We start from the raw sequence: 18114 nt of genomic DNA, 5'->3' as shown, positions 1-18114 counted from the left end.
TTTTTTTTTTCCCTTCTATTATTGATTCCTAGTTTCATTTCTGTATGGTCAAAAATTTAGTATTATTTCAATCTTACATTTGTTAAGACTTGTTTTGTGATTGCTATAGTCTCTTTTCATCTTGTAAATCTGAACTTCTAAGCCCATTATACACTAATTCTCTGTCACCCCTCCACCCAGTCCCTGGTAACCACCATTCTATTTGCTGTCTTTATGAATCTGATACTATTATAGGTATCTCATAAAAATGGAATTATACTGGGATGAGCAGATGGCATAATGGTTATGTCACTGGACTCCCATGTAGTTGAACGCAGTTCAAGTCCTTAACCTGGCGACTTAAACTTATACCGGGTGTGTGTGTGTGTGTGTGTGTGTGTGTGTGTGCGTGTGCCCAAGATTCTGAGAGGAGAATGGAGGAGAAGGGATTGTGATGTGGCCATCTCCACTAGAGGGTGATTTCTCATTTTCTGTCTCTCTGTCTCTGTCTTTCCAGCAAGCGCATGTACCCTATAGTAAAAACTTCCCTAAAAAAAAATGGGACTCAAACAATATTTGTCTTTTTTGTCTGGTATGTTTCACTTAATGTATGGTCCTCAAGGTTCATCCATGTTGCAGCATGTGTTACAGTTTCCTTCCTTTTAAAGGCTGAATGATATTCCATTGTATGAGTATACTACATTTTGTTGATCCTTTCATCTGCCAATAGTTGCATCCATCTTGTGGCTATTGTGATTAGTGCTGCTATGAACAGGGGTGTGCAAATATTTACACATGTCCTAATTTCAATTATTTAGGATATATACTCAGAAGTGAAAGTGCTCTCCCTTTACTATTCCTTTTCGCTTTCTTTAAAATTTGCTATAGGTCGGGACCAGCAGGTGGCATGGTGGTTAAGGCATTAGACACTCCCACATGGCTGACCAGGGTTCGAGTCCTGAATCTGGTGGCTTGCTTTATTACTTCCTCTCTCTCTCACTCTCACCCTCTGTCTCTCTCTGGTCAAATTAAAAAAATAAATGAATGAATAAATAAAATAAATAATTATAAAAAAAATTGCTATCGGTTATGTGTCTTAGTTATAATAATTTAAACATTTATAGAAAAGCTAATCTTTCTCGATAGTATCTGACAGCCAAAATGGATGATTTTCTCTACATCATTTTTTCCCCAGAATTATTTTATTTAACTTTGTTTATTTATTTACTTGTTTTAATTTGACCAGAGAGGGACAGAGTGAGAGAGAGGGAAAGTGAGAAAGCAAGCCACCAAGTCCTGGACTCGAACCACGGTCGACCCATGTGGGAGTCCAGTGCCTTTAGCCACCATGCCACCTTCCCACCCCCTCTACATTATTATTGATATACTGACACAAGGCTACAAATAAACACTCTTAGAGCACAAAGAGTTAAACATGGTTATGGTCAACTGCGTACCCATCACTCATTTACGCCTTTCTCTTTATTAGGTGAATCCTGAGAGAGACAAAGAAGAAAGTAAGAAAGCACCCTTCAAAGGGGAAGATCATGTGCCACAATTGTTTCCTCTATTTTCCTTTGGGGGTTTTGGGCACAATGCATGCTTTTCAAGTCTCTAGGTGTGTTTTTCAAGCATCCCAGTCCAGGACTTCAACTGTACAGTTGGCCATGTGTGATCCAGGTACCTTAGCCACCATGCCACCCACCGCCCAGTCCCTCACTCTTCTTCTTTTTTTTTTTTTTTTTTTTGCTATAGGGCGTGTACGCTCACCAGACAGACAGAGACAGAGAGACAGAAAGCGAGAAATCACCCCCCAGGGGGGGTGGTCACGCCGCAATCCCTTCTCCTCCATTGTCCTCTCGGGATCCTGGGCACACACACACACACACACACACGCCCGACGTGATTTTAAGCCACCAGGTCCAGGACTCAAACCGCAGTCGACTACGTGGGAGTCCAGCAACATAGCCATCACGCTAACTGCTGGCCCCTCAATATTCTTAATTGAAACTAAACAACTGTGTGTAACTAAGAGACAGTTGGCAGGAAGTGTGCCTGATGTTTACTACCAGTTCACCACCTAACTGAAGCCCTCTCATTTCGAAAGAGGGAAAGCATTCTGTCTTCTCACAGACTCATATACAGTCTCACTCACTGACAGACTTTCAAACACACGGTAATTCTGATGTAGCTGTTCATACTTTTCTCTGTGTGTGTGCATGTGTCCATAAATTGTGCCCGTCATGGATACCATAATCTCATTCAGTGCTTCCCATGCTCACATCATAGCTGCATCACAGCATTTCAATACTGAGAAGCTAATACTTCTTCCCCGTAGGTATATAATTTCACACAATCTGTTAGCTTAGGTTTATGTAAAAGATCAGGTTGCATTCCAGAGTAAACAAAAACAGGGTGACCTAAAATAATATGCACTTGAAGTGTCTAAAATGGATTAAATAAAAAGCAGACCAGCAGTCCAGCAGGAAATAGGAATCAACTAGCAATATATAAACTCACATAGGATCGATACACACATGAACAAATGCTCCTTTGCATGAGTAATCAAAGAAATAGTAATAAAAATTAGATTTTATTTATCACCTCTCAGGTTGGTAGATAAAGAGACTGTTATACACAGGTTGTGTTAGCCGGTCGGGAAATGACTCTGAGGGTAGGAATGGAAGTAAATGCAACCATTTTGAAGCACAATTTGGCAAAACCTAGGAGTCAGCATGTACACTCTAATCTGTCATTTAGAAGCATTTCACAAAACAAACAAACAAAGGACATTAAAAAAATCGATTTGGGGGCCAGCAGACAGCATGGAGGTAAAGGGTGCTGGACTCCCACATTTCCAACCAGGGTTCGAGTCCCGGACCTGGTGACTTGCTTTTTCTTCCCATGTGGCCGACCACAGTTCAAGTCTCAAAACCTTGCTTTCTCACTTTACCTCTCACTCTTTCTTTTTCTTTTTCTTTTCTTTTCTTTTTTTGGAGAGGTTTTTGCTATAGGGCACATGTGCCAGACAGACGGAGAGAGACAGAGAGACAGAAAGTGAGAAATCACCCCCTGGGGGGATGGCCATGCCACAATCCCTTCTCCTCTGTTCTCCTCTCGGGATCTTGGGCACGCACGCACATGCGCCCAGTGTGAGTTTTAAGCCACCGGGTCCAGGATGTGAACCGCGGTCGACTACATGGGAGGCCAGCTACATAGCCATTACGCTAACTGCTGGCCCCCTCGCTCTTTCTTTTTCTATCCCTCTATGGTCAAATTTAAAAAATTAAGCAAATAAATAAATAAAGTTAAATAAAACAATTCTTTAAAAAATCAATTTTAATACAAAATAATAGAAAGTATACACATACACATCCATAGATATAAAGTGTTGAATTCTGTCCTCCAAAAAGATAGGTTAGAGGCCAGCAGATGGTGTAATGGTTATTTCACTGAACTTTCATGAAGCTGACCACAGTTTGAGTCTCAGACCTGGCGGCTGGTGACTTAAAACTCACACTGGGGGTGAAAGTAAGTGGTGTGGTGGGTAAAGGCTCTGGACACCCATATGGCCTACCACGATTCAAGTCCTAAACCTGGTGGCTTGCTTTCTCACTTTCCCCCTCTCTCTCTGGCCAAATTGGAAAACAATAATAATAATAAATAAAGTTAAATAATGAAATAATTCTTAAAAAGCAAAACAAAACTCACGCTGGGCACATGTGTGTGCATGCCCAAGATCCCAAGAGAAGGAAGAGAAGGGATTGCGGCGTGGCTATCCCCTCTGGAGAGTGGTTTCTCACTTTCTATCTCCTGGTCTTTCTCTGTCTCTCTGGTGAATGTACACGACCTATAGCAAAAGTATCTCTCTCTGAAAAACAGAACAAGATAGGTTTGATTTGTAACCACAGTGTGCCTGTCAATGAACATAATTTGGAAACACAGTCTTTGCAAGAGTGATCATTAAAATAAGGTCATAGAAGATGAGCGTGGATCTTAAAGTCAATGGCTGGTGTCCTTTCAAGAAGAGAACACAGGGAACCAGCAGTTAGTGTAATGGCTATGTCGCTGGACTCCCACGTAGTCGACTGCGGTTCGTGTCCCGGACCCGGTGGCTTAAAACTCACGCCGGGCGCGTGTGCGTGCGTGCCCAAGATCCCGAGAGGAGAATGGAGGAGGAGGGATTGTGGCGTGACCATCCTCCCTGGGGGGTGATTTCTCGCTTTCTGTCTCTATGTCTCTCTCTGTCTGTCTGGCGAGCGCACGCGCCCTACAGTGAAAATCTCTCAAAAAAAAAAAAAAAAAAAAAAAACGAAGAGAACACAAAGATACAGACATGTTGAGAGAACAAAGTCATGTGACCATGGAGGCGAAGATTGCAGAGAAGATAGCACAACCCCAGGTAGACCTGGAGTCACCAGAAGCAACAACAGGCAAGGAGGAATTATTCCCTAGAGGCTTCATAGGAATCACAGCCTTGCCAACACCTTGATTTTGGACATCTGCCATTCAGAACTTTGAGAGAATAAATTTATGTTATCTTAAGCCAAAAAAAAAAGAAAAGAAAAAAAGAAGAAGAAAAGAAGAAACTGAGACCCTAGAACATCAAAGAGAATATCAACTCTTGACCCTAGATCTCGCGGTTAATAAGGGTGTTGTCTTTTCTCTGTAAAATGTGTACATGAGCACCAGCAGTTGTGGCACAGTGGTGACAACGCTCTGTAAGGCTGGAAGCCATATGGCAGACCACAGGTTCAGATCCCTGAGTGGGCTTGAAAATACGCCAGGTAGGGCTGACTCTGTGGCCTGAATCTCACATGGCTGACAGCATGATTTGAGGCCCAGACCCTGTGCTTGACAAATACACTGTGTGTGTGGGTTTGTGTTCCCAAAATCCCCAAAGGAGGGAGAGATGTAGGAGAAGGGACTGTGGCATAACCATTCCCCGTGGGGGATGGTGCTTTCTCGCTTTCCCTCTCTTTCTCTTTGCCTCTTTCTGCAAGCTCACACGCCCTCTGCCAAAATTTTTAAAAGGGAAGAAAGAAAATATGCTAAGTGTGTACGCAGGTGTCCAGAACCCTGAGAAACTGGAAGGCTGGACAAGGTGTATTACAACATGACGAGGCTCTGTCAGAAACACCACTCTCCCTCCCTCTCACCTGCACACAAATAAAAGGTCTACTGTAAAAGAGAAAAATTGTGAACACAAATAATAAAGGAGAGGATAAACCCCCTTTCACTTTAAACATATTTAAATACTCCTTCTAGAATACTTAAAATGTGGTTCACTATTTGAAAAATTCAGTTTATTAACAATATTTCTAGACTATTTCTCATTTTAAAAATAAATAACAAGGACATTCTACACTCTCTCTCCAATAATTTACTTAAGATCATGTTATTTTATCTCTCTGCTGAACTGGTTAGACTTGTCTCCCTTTGTAAAACTGGACAGAATCTCTCACTTCAAATCAATTCAGCCCTTTGATTCTCATGCAAATAAAGAGCTTCATTCCCATTCCATGTAAGGTTAATGCAGATATTACAGGGCCACTGTAGATTTAAATACTTGTTCATTGACAAGAGTAATGAAAAGATCACTTCCAGGGTTGTGATTCTGAACTCTGTTCTGTAGGCACTGTTGTAAGAAAATTGGAAAGTGGAAAGAAGGTCCTCCTGATCAAGTGACATAGGAAGAAAAATTTATTATTTTTATTAGTGTAAAAAAACCAGCATATTGGGCCCAGCAGGGGCTAGAACCCACATGGTTGACTGCATGGTTCAAGTCCCAGACCTGGTAGCTTGAAAATCACACTGGGTGTGTGAGCACGTGTGCTCAAAATCCCAAGGAGAGACTGGAGGAGATGAGATTTCAGTGTGGCCTTTCCCCCTGGGGGTGATTTCTCATTTTCCCTCTCTTTGTCTCTCTGTCGAGGCATGTTCACTATGACACAAATCTTTTTTTTTTTAATTTTTTTAAAGAATTATTTTATTTAACTTTATTTATTTATTTTACTTTTACCAGAGAGGGACAGAGTGAGAGAGAGAGAGGGAAAGTGAAAAAGCAAGCCTCCAGGTTAGGGACTCGAACTATGGTCAGCCATGTGGGAGTCCAGCACCCCTAACCACCATGCAACCTGCCAGCCCCAATGGCAAAAATCTTAAAAAAAAAAAAACCCACAACAACAAAAAAAGGAGCATATCCTAGAGACCCTGAATACTTAGTGTGTGTTTTATTGAAATGAAGGCACATAAGAGTCTTAGAGATTTTTTCACTCATAGTTACTATAAAAAATTAGAATAATCAAGTAGTAACAATGATTGGATTCCATTTTAGATCCTAAAACAAATTACCTGGTGTGGCTGAAACAGGGCTAGTCTTAAATTCACAAAACCTGGGTTTGGGTCTGGGTTTTACCCTCTGTATGTTGAGATCTATAATCTTAAATCTGCAGTTTTTAAATGCGAATAAGTTACCTGCCCTGATAACGGGTGTTTACAGAGTTCAAAATGAAACAAGGAGTGTGAAAGCAATTCGTGGGCTTTGACTCTCAGCGCCAAGGGAAAGCTTTATGAATGCAGGTGGAGCTAGGAGCAGCAAGGAGATCACAGGGATTGTCACCATCACTGTGAACTTCCTACCCTCTCTGTTAAAGGATAGACGTCTGCCCAGACAAGCAGCTTCTTACTCAAGTTCAAACACCAACTTAATCCCCTGCTCTGGAAATTGTCCTGCTGCTGACACAGCCCTGACCTTGCCAGTAATGAGTTGGCTATATATATATTTTAAGTTTATTTCTAAATTTTTTTTTTTGGAAAGGTTTTTGCTATAGGGCACATGCACTCACCAGAAAGACAGAGAGAGACAGAGAGACAGAAAGTGAGAAATCATCCTCCAGGGAAGATGGCCACACCACTATCCCTTCTCCTCCATCCTCCTCTAGGGATCTTGGGCACGCATGTACACGCACCTGGTGTGAGTTTAAGCCACTGGGTTCAGGATTCAAATCATGCTCAACTACATGGGAGTCCAGTGACATAGTCATTACGCCAACTGCTGGTCCCTGTTGTTAAATTTACTTATTTTTAGTTTTCTAAAAGGGTGCAGAGACAAACAGAGGGAGAAGAAAAATGAGATGTTACTCTTCCCAGAAGGAAAGGTTTTCTATTCCATTCTCCTCCTGGGAATTTGAGCATTCACTCATGTTCCCAGTGTGTTTGCAAACCACCAGGCCCAGGACTTGACCCCCAGAGTTGGCCATGTGGGATCCAGCATTTTAACCTCCATGCCACTGGCTGGGCACATAAATTGGCTACCTTAATCTGTTGCTCTGCACCTTTTGTGTTTTCCTCTTCAGTTTATTTAGTTAAACTATTCAGAAACAAAGTATGATCCCTAACCACTACGCCTGCCGTTACTTTGTACCAGTTAGGAAGCTTAAACTATCGAGTGGTGAGATCCCATCTCAAAGTGGATTAACCCATACGAAGGTGCATTATCTTGCAGAAAAATGAGGCTAGGGTGTAAAAGAGTTCCCCTTTCACCACACCCCCTCTTTTACACTGCTGGTGGGAATGTAAATTGGTCCAGCCACTATGGAGAACAATTTGGAGATTCCTTAAAAATCTACAAATAGAACTTCCATATGATCCAGCAATCCCACTCCTTGGTATCTACCCAAAGGTCAGAAGAATTCTTAATTGGAAAAGTGCTTGCACATGGATGCTTACTGTGGCACTGTTCATAATTGCTAAGATATGGAACCAACCCAAATGCCCCCGTACAGATGAATGGATTGAAAAACTGTGGCACATACACTCTATGGAATACTATTCAGATATAAAAACCAACAAAACCCTGGCTTTTGACAGAAAGTGGGAGAATATGGAAGATTTACTGCTCAGTGAAGCAAGCCAGGTTATGAAGGAGAGACACTGTATGTCCCCTCTTAATATATACCGAGAGTCTGCACACTATGACTGAAACTGATTGACTAAAAGATATACAAACACAAGAGATGGGTGTGAATGCCAGATGTGGTGTGTGTGGAGGAGTGGAGACTAAGGAAGGACATTTGGAGAAATAAATTAATAAAAATTTTTTAAAATAATAAATAAATAAATAAATAAAAATGAGGCTAGAGAAAGGAGGGTTTGTGTCAGTTAATTAGTGACTTGGGGGACCAGCAGTTAGCATAATGGCTATGTCGCTGGACTCCCACATAGTCGACCGCAGTTCAAGTCCCAGACCCGGTGGCTTAAACTCACATTGGGTGCGTGTGCGTGCATGCCCAAGATTCCGAGAGGAGAATGGAGGAGAAGGGATTGCGGTGTGACCATCCCCCCGGGGGGTGATTTCTCGCTTCCTGTCTCTCTGTCTCTCTCTGTCTGTCTGGCGAGCGCACGCGCTCTGTAGCAAAAACCTCTCAAAAAAAAAAAAAGAATTAGTGACTTGGAAGATGGTATCTTTCATTTTTATCATCTTTGGCTTGTTTTATTTAACTTAAATCCCATTATGTCTGCAAGATGATCCGTCTAGAACATCTAGGAAAAGAAGGCATATCAATTCTTATGCTTGTGTACCTGTAATAAATAAACAAGCTTATTTATTTCTTCCATGAGTGAGACAGAGACAGAGAGAGAGAGAGAGAGAGAGCGAGTACCCTCAACAGGGTCTTGATGCCATGATCTACTCCTGGCCTCAGGCAGCCCCAGGTCACGGGTATTACATGCCTGGCATATTCAGGGAAGTTTCTCAATGCAAACCTGGAATGTTCCCATGTGAGTCAGCCTAGCAGAACAGTATGTTTTAGCACTATGCCACCATCTAGCCCCTAATCATATATCTTTTTATTTTTTTGAGAGATTTTCACTATAGGGCACGTGCGCTTGCCAGACAGACAGAGAGAGACAGAGAGACAGAAAGCGAGAAATCACCCTCCAGGGGGGATGGTCACGCCGCAATCCCTTCTCCATTCTCCTCTTGGGATCTTGGGCATGCACACACACGCGCCCGGTGTGAGTTTTAAGCCGCCGAGTCCGGGACATGAACCACAGTCGACTACATGGGAGTCCAGCAACATAGCCATTACGCTAATTGCTGGTTCCCTAATCATATATCTTTTTAAAAGAAAAGGAGCATTTGCTCAGTTTCCAAATGGCTCCCCTCTGTGTCAATGACCAGAATTGGGTGGGACTCAGGCTCACTCCTAAACTCAACTTTGACACGCAGAATGGGATAATCATGGCTGATTTGGACAAAAAGGATTTCTTCTGGTCACATAGGGGAGAACAGAATCTGGGACAAAATCTGGGTTCTGCCAGTGTGGAAGCAAGAGCAATTAATAGGGTCTGATGGAACTGGAAATGAATCTTCGTATTTCATTTCAACTCCTTATAGGTAAAAGGGGAGGTCAGTTATTATCTCTCTTATCTAGATAGCTAAGAGACATCAAGAACTTCATTGTTAAAAAATGAAACTACTGATCTTTTCTCTCAATTCTGCTTCACCCATAGTTTTCCTGACCTTCACCCATAGTCTTCCTGACCATCTTAATTATCAACATCCCATCTACTCTTCCCACACTCCAGAGTCACCCTGGACTCCTGTCCTCTTGTCTCCAATATCCTGCTGACATCAAATTCCAGTAAATCCTATTGGCATCGCTTTGAAATGTGCCCAAATTGGGACCAGGAACTAGTGTGGCAGGAAACTGGGGAGAAGGTCATCCTCCTTGTCTCAGTGTAAACTCAGCCATACTCCAGTCCCTTGGCATGGACTTGGGTGTCCTCATGGTTGGCAGAGACAGTAGCAAAGCTTCTCCCAGAACTCGGCACAGAGTAAATAGAAACAAGAAGCCAGAGCAGAAGAGGAAGAACAGACGGACGCCATGCGAGGATGCAGCTGCCCTTCTGGTGTGCAGGCACATGTGAGCTGCTGCTTTGGGTGTGCCCAGAAATAGCTCAGGACACCTGGGGATGGGGAGAAGGGCTTGCTTCCTGCAGGGTTGGTGGTGGCTTATGTAGGAGAAAAATGTAAACCGTTTGTCTCTTGTGGCTAACAGCTGGGCAGGTGGACAACTCTAAATATATATGACAGGGATGATGTTTTGAAAATCTTAAAGCATTACAATTTTCCTCTCTTAATTCATGTTCCCTAGCACTCCCTCACCTCCAAGTTTGAGCCATGAGCCATGGGTCTTTTTGTCTCAGGAAAGGAGAGGTTGTTTATTCCTAGAATAACAAAGAAATTCCTTTTTGTTCTAAAGACGATTTTTCTCCAGGTCTTAGAATGAAGTGACCAGACATCCTGGAGAGCCAAGGCCTGCCTCAGGTATGCTGTGATCTTGGCATTACTTTTAGTATCAATCCATTTTACTGTAAGTGTTCCTGTTTAAATAATAAATTATAGAGTTAACCTACTTTAGAAGATAATGGTTTTGAAAACCAAATTTCTTTTGCATCCATTAATAAATCAAGAGTCAGGTCTCCTACAAAGATTATAGAATTGGACTATAAGTCAGGGTGTAAGGTAGAACAACGGTCCTTCAAGTGTGGTCCTCATACCAGTGTACTAGCATACTAGCATCACTGAGAACTTGTTGGAAATGCACATTTTTAGCCCACCCTGACCTGCTGAATGGGAAACTCTGTAGGTTGGCTGAGTCCATGCTTTAACAAACCCTCTGTGCATTTGGAGGCAGCTAAAGTCCAGGATCCTCTGAGGTAGAAGACCTGAATCATCACAACTGCAGGAATGGGGATAAAAGGAGAGAGCAGTGGAGGAAGCATGTGGCTTGAGTCACAGGGGTTCTTGCCTCCCCTGTCTCTCTGGGATTCTCAAGGGATGAAGTAGGAACACGTAGACAGCAATGGAAGATTCGAGGGCCTTGGGCATGTTAGTGGGATACACACAATAGTGATAGAGAAGACTCAAAGATCTAGGAGAGGCTCTACATGGAGACATGTCAACATGGCACCTGGTGACAGGGCAGCTGGGTATGGAGGTAGATGTCAAGACAGAAAATTGCATGGAGCATCGCCTGGCCTATGCCTAGCACCTCGCCCCCCTACATTGAGATCTGAAACTGCTAAGGTGACCAGTGGACAGCAGAAGTCCAGGCAGGGGCAGAAGGCTGGGACTAGGTGAGAAGAGGCAAAGGGAAGAACTCAGATGGCAGTGGTAGGACCAGTGACACTGAAGCCGTCACCAACCCAGAACCAGACTGGAGCAGCTGCTCTCTAGTAGAAACCAACAAGGACCTGGACACTACACAGAAAGGAGGAGATTCTCCCCACTGCTGCCTGACCTCTGCCAGCCAAATGCCCAGAGCCATCTTGACATGGGACAGTGAGAAAGGATGCAGATTCAGCATTTACCAGTGAGATAGAAAACTCAGAGGAAGGCAGTGGTCAGAGGAAGGCAGTCTGGAGGACTGTAAGGCCTAGGAATTAACAATCTTCTCTGGGAAGTTTCTAGCATTTATAATGAAATAATGGAATGGTTTTCTTTTTTGTTTACTTATTTTTTTATTATTGTAATCCAGAGAATTTATGTGCTTACCAGAGAGAGACAGAGAGGGAGAAAGCAGCTGACGCTGGGGTGTAGTCATGCCACAATCCCTTCCCCTCCATTTCTCCATCCCATTGGGATTGTGGCAGGCACACACATATACCCAGCTGTTTTTAAAGCCACTGGGGCCACAATTCAAATTCATTTAGCAAATTTCCAATATACAACACAATATGAATATCAATACGCTCCTGCTGTACATTAGAACTCTAGACTCATTCATCCTACATAAGTGCACATTGTACCCTTTGACTTATGTCTCCCATTTTCATCCCTCCCTGCCTCTGGTAATCACCATTTTACTGTTGCTAAGTCTTTGACTTTTGATTGATTTATTTATTTGGAGAGCTTTTTGCTATAGAGCACATGTACTTGCTGGAAAGACAGAGACAGAGAGATGAAAAGCGAGAAATCACCCCCAGGGGAGATGGCCACACCGCAATCCTTTCTCTTCCATTCTCCTCTTCGGATCTTAGGCATGCATGCACACGTACCTATACATGCCCAGCAGAGGACCTGCCAGGTCACGCAGTAGTCCCATTGAGGAATCTCCATACTGTTTTCATAATGGCTGTGTGAGTTTTCATTCTCACAGTGTACGAAGATTCTGCTTTCTATACTTGCACTAACACTTGTTCTCTCTTGGCTTTTGGAGAACAGCTATCCTAACAGGTATGTGATGATATCTCCTTGTGGTTTTGATTTGCATTTTCCTGATGATCAGTGATACTGAGCAAGCAAGTCGTATTTTAACAAGCCTGCTAGCTGGATTCTAGAGCTTACTAAGGTTTTGAATCACTGCTTGCAAGAGACTGTTTGCTATGCACACATGTGAGATAATGTCATTGCCAAGACTAAGTCTCATTCAATTCCCTTCCATCCAGTATGATTGATGATCATGAAAAAAAAATGATGTCCCTTAAGGGGACAAGATAACTATATTTTCTTTACAAGTCTGACTAGCTTATATGTTAATATTAATAAAGGGGTCAGGTGGTTAAGGGAGCTGGACCTCATATGGCCAGTTGCATTATTCAAGTCCCGACCCCAGCAACTTAAAAAACACAACGGGCATGTGTATTAGTATACCCAGTCTCCAAAGAAGGGAGGGATGGATGAGAAGGGATTACAACCTGACCATTTTCTCTCTCTGGTGAGCACATGTGCCCTCTGCTAAAGTTAAAGGCAACGAAAAAAAGATTACTCTGGAACCCCGACTGAGGAATGATTCAGATCATATCCAAGTGGACACGTCCTGCTGGACACTTCTCGGCTCCTCAGGCACCCAGATGCCCTGTGTCCTGAATTAAGCTCTCTGTCCCTGCCTCTGCTTTCCTTAGTAAACAGAGCCACCTTCTACTCACTCACCTGGTCCCGCAGTGGAGATGAGTCCATTTTCAGGATCTCTCCACTTTCGTCCAGTAACAGCCAAGGCTGGGCCCTTATCTTGTCTCCCAGATGGTGTTTCTGCCTCCAGTCTCACCACACCCACGTTCCATCCACCCACTCAGATGTTCGAGCAACCCTTACCTGTGAAGATAATCATGTGCTCCCTGCTAAAACTCCTTCGAAGGCTTCTCATCCGTACCAGTTAGGAACTGTTCTTGGCCCCCTGCAACAGAAATCTGGTTATGTTTGTTTAACTAAACACAAGGCTATTTTCCTCATGTCATCCAAAGTGCCAAGACATACAGCCCCCTTCCACTGATCATTGCAGTTTTTTATGTATTTTATAGCAGTTGTGTATATTTTTATGGTATAAACATACACCTTTTAAGATTTAATATAATTGGGCCTAAGCACATTTTTTTTGTTTGTTTTTTTAAACTTCCCAAGTGATTCAAATGCCCAGCCAGGTAGACAAGCAGCTTGTGATTTGCAGCTGTAGTCTGGAGAGAATTATTCACAAGAGAGTGCAGAGGGTCATGGTGACTCAAAAACCAGGCTGGGACTGCTGAAGAGAGAGCAAGTGACATGTGTCAGAGTCAAGACGTTGCAGTGTACGACTAACTTATTTTTTCTTTTTAAGTCTTTGGTCATAGGACACGTGTGCTGGAGAGAGACAGAGAGAGGGAAAGGAGATATCACCCCGCCCAGGGGGACAGCCACACTGCAATCCCTCCTCCTCCATTCTCCTCTTGGCATTTTGGGCATACATGCACATGTTCTCAGCCTGTTTCAGGGCACCAGGTCTGGGACTTGGATTGCGATTGGCCATGTGGGAGTCCAGCACCTTGACCACCATGCCACCTGCCGGCCCCACTCTCAATTATTTTATTTACTTTTAAATTTGCCAGAGGGCACATGCACTTAGCAAAGAGAGACAGAAAGAGAGAGAGAGAGACAGACAGAGAGAAGTGAGAAATTCCCCCATGGGAAATAGTCATGCCACAGTTTATTCCCCTCCATTTCTTCCTTTTTAAACATTTTGAGCACACACGTACATGCGCCTGATGTATTTTTCAAGCCACCAGGACCAGGCCTTGAAGATAGAGCCAGTCAGGTGGACTCTAGCTGCCACCAGTTGACCTGAGCTCTCAATTATAGTTTGGAAACTTTTGATCCCAGGCTGTTCACACTTCCTTCCTAACAATCCAAATACATTTCCATATTTTTTTCTTCTCTAAAAGTGCCTCAGATGCTCTGTGATTCTGAGGGTATAATCTGCTGTGCCAGTAATTATTTCTTGGTAAGAATTCCTTTGTGTGTGTTTTCTGGTTGTTGTTAGAGGGTGTACACGCTTACCAGAGAGAGGAGAGAAAGAGAGAGGAAAGGAGAACGCACCCCATAACTGGAGCATGGTCATGCTGCAATCTCGTCTTATCCTTCTCTCTCTCCTCTCAGGATTTTGGACACTCACGTTCATGTACTCAGTGTTGTTTCTCAAGCCACCAGGTCTGGGTCTCTAACCATAGGGGTTGGTCATGTGGGATCCAGCTGCCATAACCACCATATGACAAAATCGGCCTTTTTTTTTTTTTTATTATAGTCTTTTTACTTATTTCTTCCGAGAGAGAGAGAGACACAGAGAGAGAGAGAGAGCAAGTGAAAGTGTCAGGTCTTGCTGACAGGTCCTTACTACGGTCCACCCCCAGCCTTAGCTAGTGAGGATCATGGGCACGCACACATACATGTTCATCTGACATGTATGGGGAGACCTCAGGACATGAACTGGGACCTTACCATGTGGCTTCAGCATTGCTGAGTGCTGTTACCCCTGAGCCACTGAGGTTGCCCAGCTTTTGTGTTTTGTTATTTACTTACATTAGGTATATGCAAATAGGACTGGCTAATACCACGGTCACCTCTTTCTAATCTGTTCTTTTTCTCATTCTTATGAAAAAAATAGATAAATAAATCTTTAAAAGGGAGAAAAAAGACATCCTACAATGTGCAGGACAGCCTTTGGCATGAATAGATTCAAGGAGACTAAAGTAGGGAGCCTGGAGCCAGGAACCCCCTTGGCCAAGGTGAGGGCAGTCCAAGGAGGAATCTCAGAACCTCTCTACTTTTACAGGGACACAAAACCCTTCCATGAACTCAAATGAGGGTCTTTTAGGCTTTATCTGAATATCTCAACAAAGGAGTAACTCACGGTGCCAAGGCAGTTCCTCCTAACTGCACTGCTTCCTCAGCAAGTTTACAATGAACTGAGATCTGCCACTCTAACTTCCTGGAACCCAAAGAAACTTTGGCCTTGGTCAAATGCCCTTTGGCAGGTATTTGCAAGCTTACATAATTCTCTAGCATGTGCCAGTTAGCTGGAAAACACCAGCACATTCAAGTAAAATTATAAACATGGACACTCTCTAGAAGATGATTAAAAAAATGTGAGTTGTGGGGGCAAACAGGTGGTGTGTGGCTAGGGACTGGGCTCCCACATGGCTGATTGTGGATTGAGTTCTGGGCCTGGCAGCTTGAACTCATGCCAGGTGTATGCGTATGCATTCTCAAAATTCCAAGAGCAGAATGGAGGCAAAAAGATTGTGGCATGGCCAAGCCCCACAGGGGTGATTTCTCGCTTTCTGTCTATCTCTCCGGTGAGCACTTGTACCCTATAACAAAAATTTCTCCAAAAACAAAACAAAACAAAAAAACCACATGAATTATGTGTAATTGGAATAGTAACTGAGAAGTTGAAATAAGAAGTTTACGTCTGTGGTCAGGGAGTTAAGGGGACTGGATCCCACATGGTTGACTGTGGTTCAAGTCTTGGACCTTTGACTGACTGTGGTTCAAGTCTTGGACCTTTGACTGACTGTGGTTCAAGTCTTGGACCTAGCAGCTTGATAAACCCTCCAGGTATGTGTACATGCACACCAAAAATCCCAAAAGAAGGGAGAAATGGAGATGGAGAAGGGATTGCCATCAGGCCATTCTCCAACGGGGGCGACTCCCCCCTCCCCCCCCAAATGCATGTACCCTCTGGCATTTTTTTCTTTTTTTAATAAAAGTTTACCAGAAATGTGGCTGGAGCAACTATTGTTTTTGTTTTACACTGGGCTTGAAGTAAGCCCATTACTTCACCATCCTCTAAACTAATCCTAGGCTCAGCTGCAGTGGTACAAGAGGGGGAGCACATTTGCACAGCTGCTGACACTGCATGGGAAGTGTGGATTCCCACCATCATGGCCTGTACCTGTGCGCCCATGATATTAGAGATGATGTCTCCTTATCTCTGTCTGTGTCTCTTCCTCATGGAAGAAATATATTAAAAGAAAATTCTAAAAGAAGAACATTGGTACACGTTTAATGTGCCTACCCAGAAGGTATCCACAGACGCCTATGTACCTCTCTAAACATTTCTGAGCAGGCAGGTAAACATAGACACTTAAAACACAAACAAAAACACAGAAGTAATTTGTTATGTTTGCTCACTTAGGAATATGATTTTGAAACATTTTCCTTGAAAAACAAGTAATATTTCTCTTTCCCATGAGGAGGTATCACATTATGTAACCATTCTACTTTTCTCCTTGAGTGTTGTCCCCTCAGAAAGGGACAAAAAGACAAGAGATGCACAGAAGTAAAAAAATTGCTATTTTGGTATTGTGGTTGTTTTGGCCTTGTCAAATAGGAAAAATATGAAAAGAATACAGAATTCTGCTAACCAGGTAATTAACACCATGTATTTACAACTAAAAATGCTGAGAGGAGAATGGAGGCAAAGGGGAGGGGGGAGAATTTCTCACTTTTCCCCTGTCTCCTCGGGGACAGCATGTCCCCTATAACAACAGAAAGTCTAGGGACCAGCAGATGACACATAATGGTTACATTGCTGGGCTCCCATGCAGTTGACCTGGATTAGAGTCCCAGAACTGGCAATTTAAAACTCAAACCGAGTTCATGTGCATGCATGTGTACCAACAATCCCAAGAGGCAAATGGAGTTGAAGGAATTGCCTTGGCCATCTCCCCTGGGAGGTGACTGCTCACTTTCTGTCTCTCTCTGTGTCGATGGCAAGTACATGTGCCCTATAGCAAAAATCTCTAGCTCAAAAAAAAAAAAAAAAAAAGCCTCTAAAAAAAAAGTGATAATAATAAGTAAAATTAAATGGATAGTTTTTTTAAAGTATGATTTTATTTAACTTTATTTATTTTCAACTTGATCAGAGAGAGAGAGAAAGTGAGAAAGCAAGTCACCAGGTCCCGGACTTGAACCACGGTCGGCCATGTGGAGTCCAGTGCCTTTAACCACCATGTCACCTGCCAGTCCCTAAATGGATAATTCTTTAAATAAAAATTGCAGAGAAGAAAAGGTGAGGCCAGGCGGTGAGATGTACCAACCTCATACGCCATCAGAAGACCCAAAACAAGGCAATAAAAAATGAAACTACAAAGGTGCCAGCTTGAGGGGTAATGGATAAGGACCCATACGGCGCACTGTGCTTGTTCTAGTCTTGGACCTGGCGACTTGCATGTGTGGAGTGTTACCAGTCTCCGTGGCAGGCTCAACCACATGCATCCTCTAGCAAATTAAAAACAAAGTACAAAAAGCATCCATCTTGGTGTTGCCCAATTTCTAAATAATAACCAAAGCCATTCATAACTAATGACATTCCAGAAGTGACTTCAGCTCTTTGAGGCGTACCAAACACACCTCGTTTTTCCAACTTCGTCTACTGTTTCCCGCGGATGACGCCCTTCGTAAACGACAAGCTATTTTTGCCCGCAGCTCAGCCTTTCTGGACCTTTCCCAGCCGCGGGATAGAAGGAGCCTGCAGGTGTGAGTGCAGACTGTCCCCGTGGTCCCTCGACCCCGCCTCGGGTCATTCCCGGCTAATCGCGTTCGGAGGCCGCCGTAGGGGGCGGGCTGAGCGCGTGGGCTACGATTGGTTTTACGACGCAGGGTGGGCGGGGCATGGCGCTCGGCCTATAAATACGCCTCGGCGCGAACGGCTCGGTTTGGGCCGCCGTCTCCTGCAGCGAACGTGTCCACTCTGGTCACCGTTGGAGCCCGGATCCAAGCACGACCCCCGGCGAGTCATGGCGTTGAAGGCGGTGTGCGTGCTGAAGGGCGATGGCCCAGTGCAGGGCACCATCCACTTCGAGCAGAAGGCAAGG

The 18114-nt window shown here is 43.6% G+C and overlaps 1 protein-coding gene across 1 annotated transcript in view; it reads left to right on the top strand.

Moving 5' to 3' along the window:
- The first annotated feature begins 17944 nt into the window (after positions 1-17944).
- SOD1 (superoxide dismutase 1) overlaps positions 17945-18114 on the top strand; it is an 8306-nt gene continuing 8136 nt past the window's right edge. The window contains exon 1 of the mRNA XM_006155261.3: positions 17945-18108. Coding sequence (XP_006155323.1) covers positions 18037-18108 — 72 coding nt within the window. The 5' untranslated portion in view covers positions 17945-18036. The remainder of the gene's footprint in view (positions 18109-18114) is intronic.

Source organism: Tupaia chinensis, unplaced genomic scaffold (assembly GCF_000334495.1).
Source record: "Tupaia chinensis unplaced genomic scaffold, TupChi_1.0 Scaffold000443_1, whole genome shotgun sequence".
Classification (NCBI taxonomy): Eukaryota; Metazoa; Chordata; class Mammalia; order Scandentia; family Tupaiidae; genus Tupaia; species Tupaia belangeri.
The sequence above is the reverse complement of the archived record's forward strand: the minus strand, read 5'-3'. Positions and strand labels throughout refer to the sequence as shown.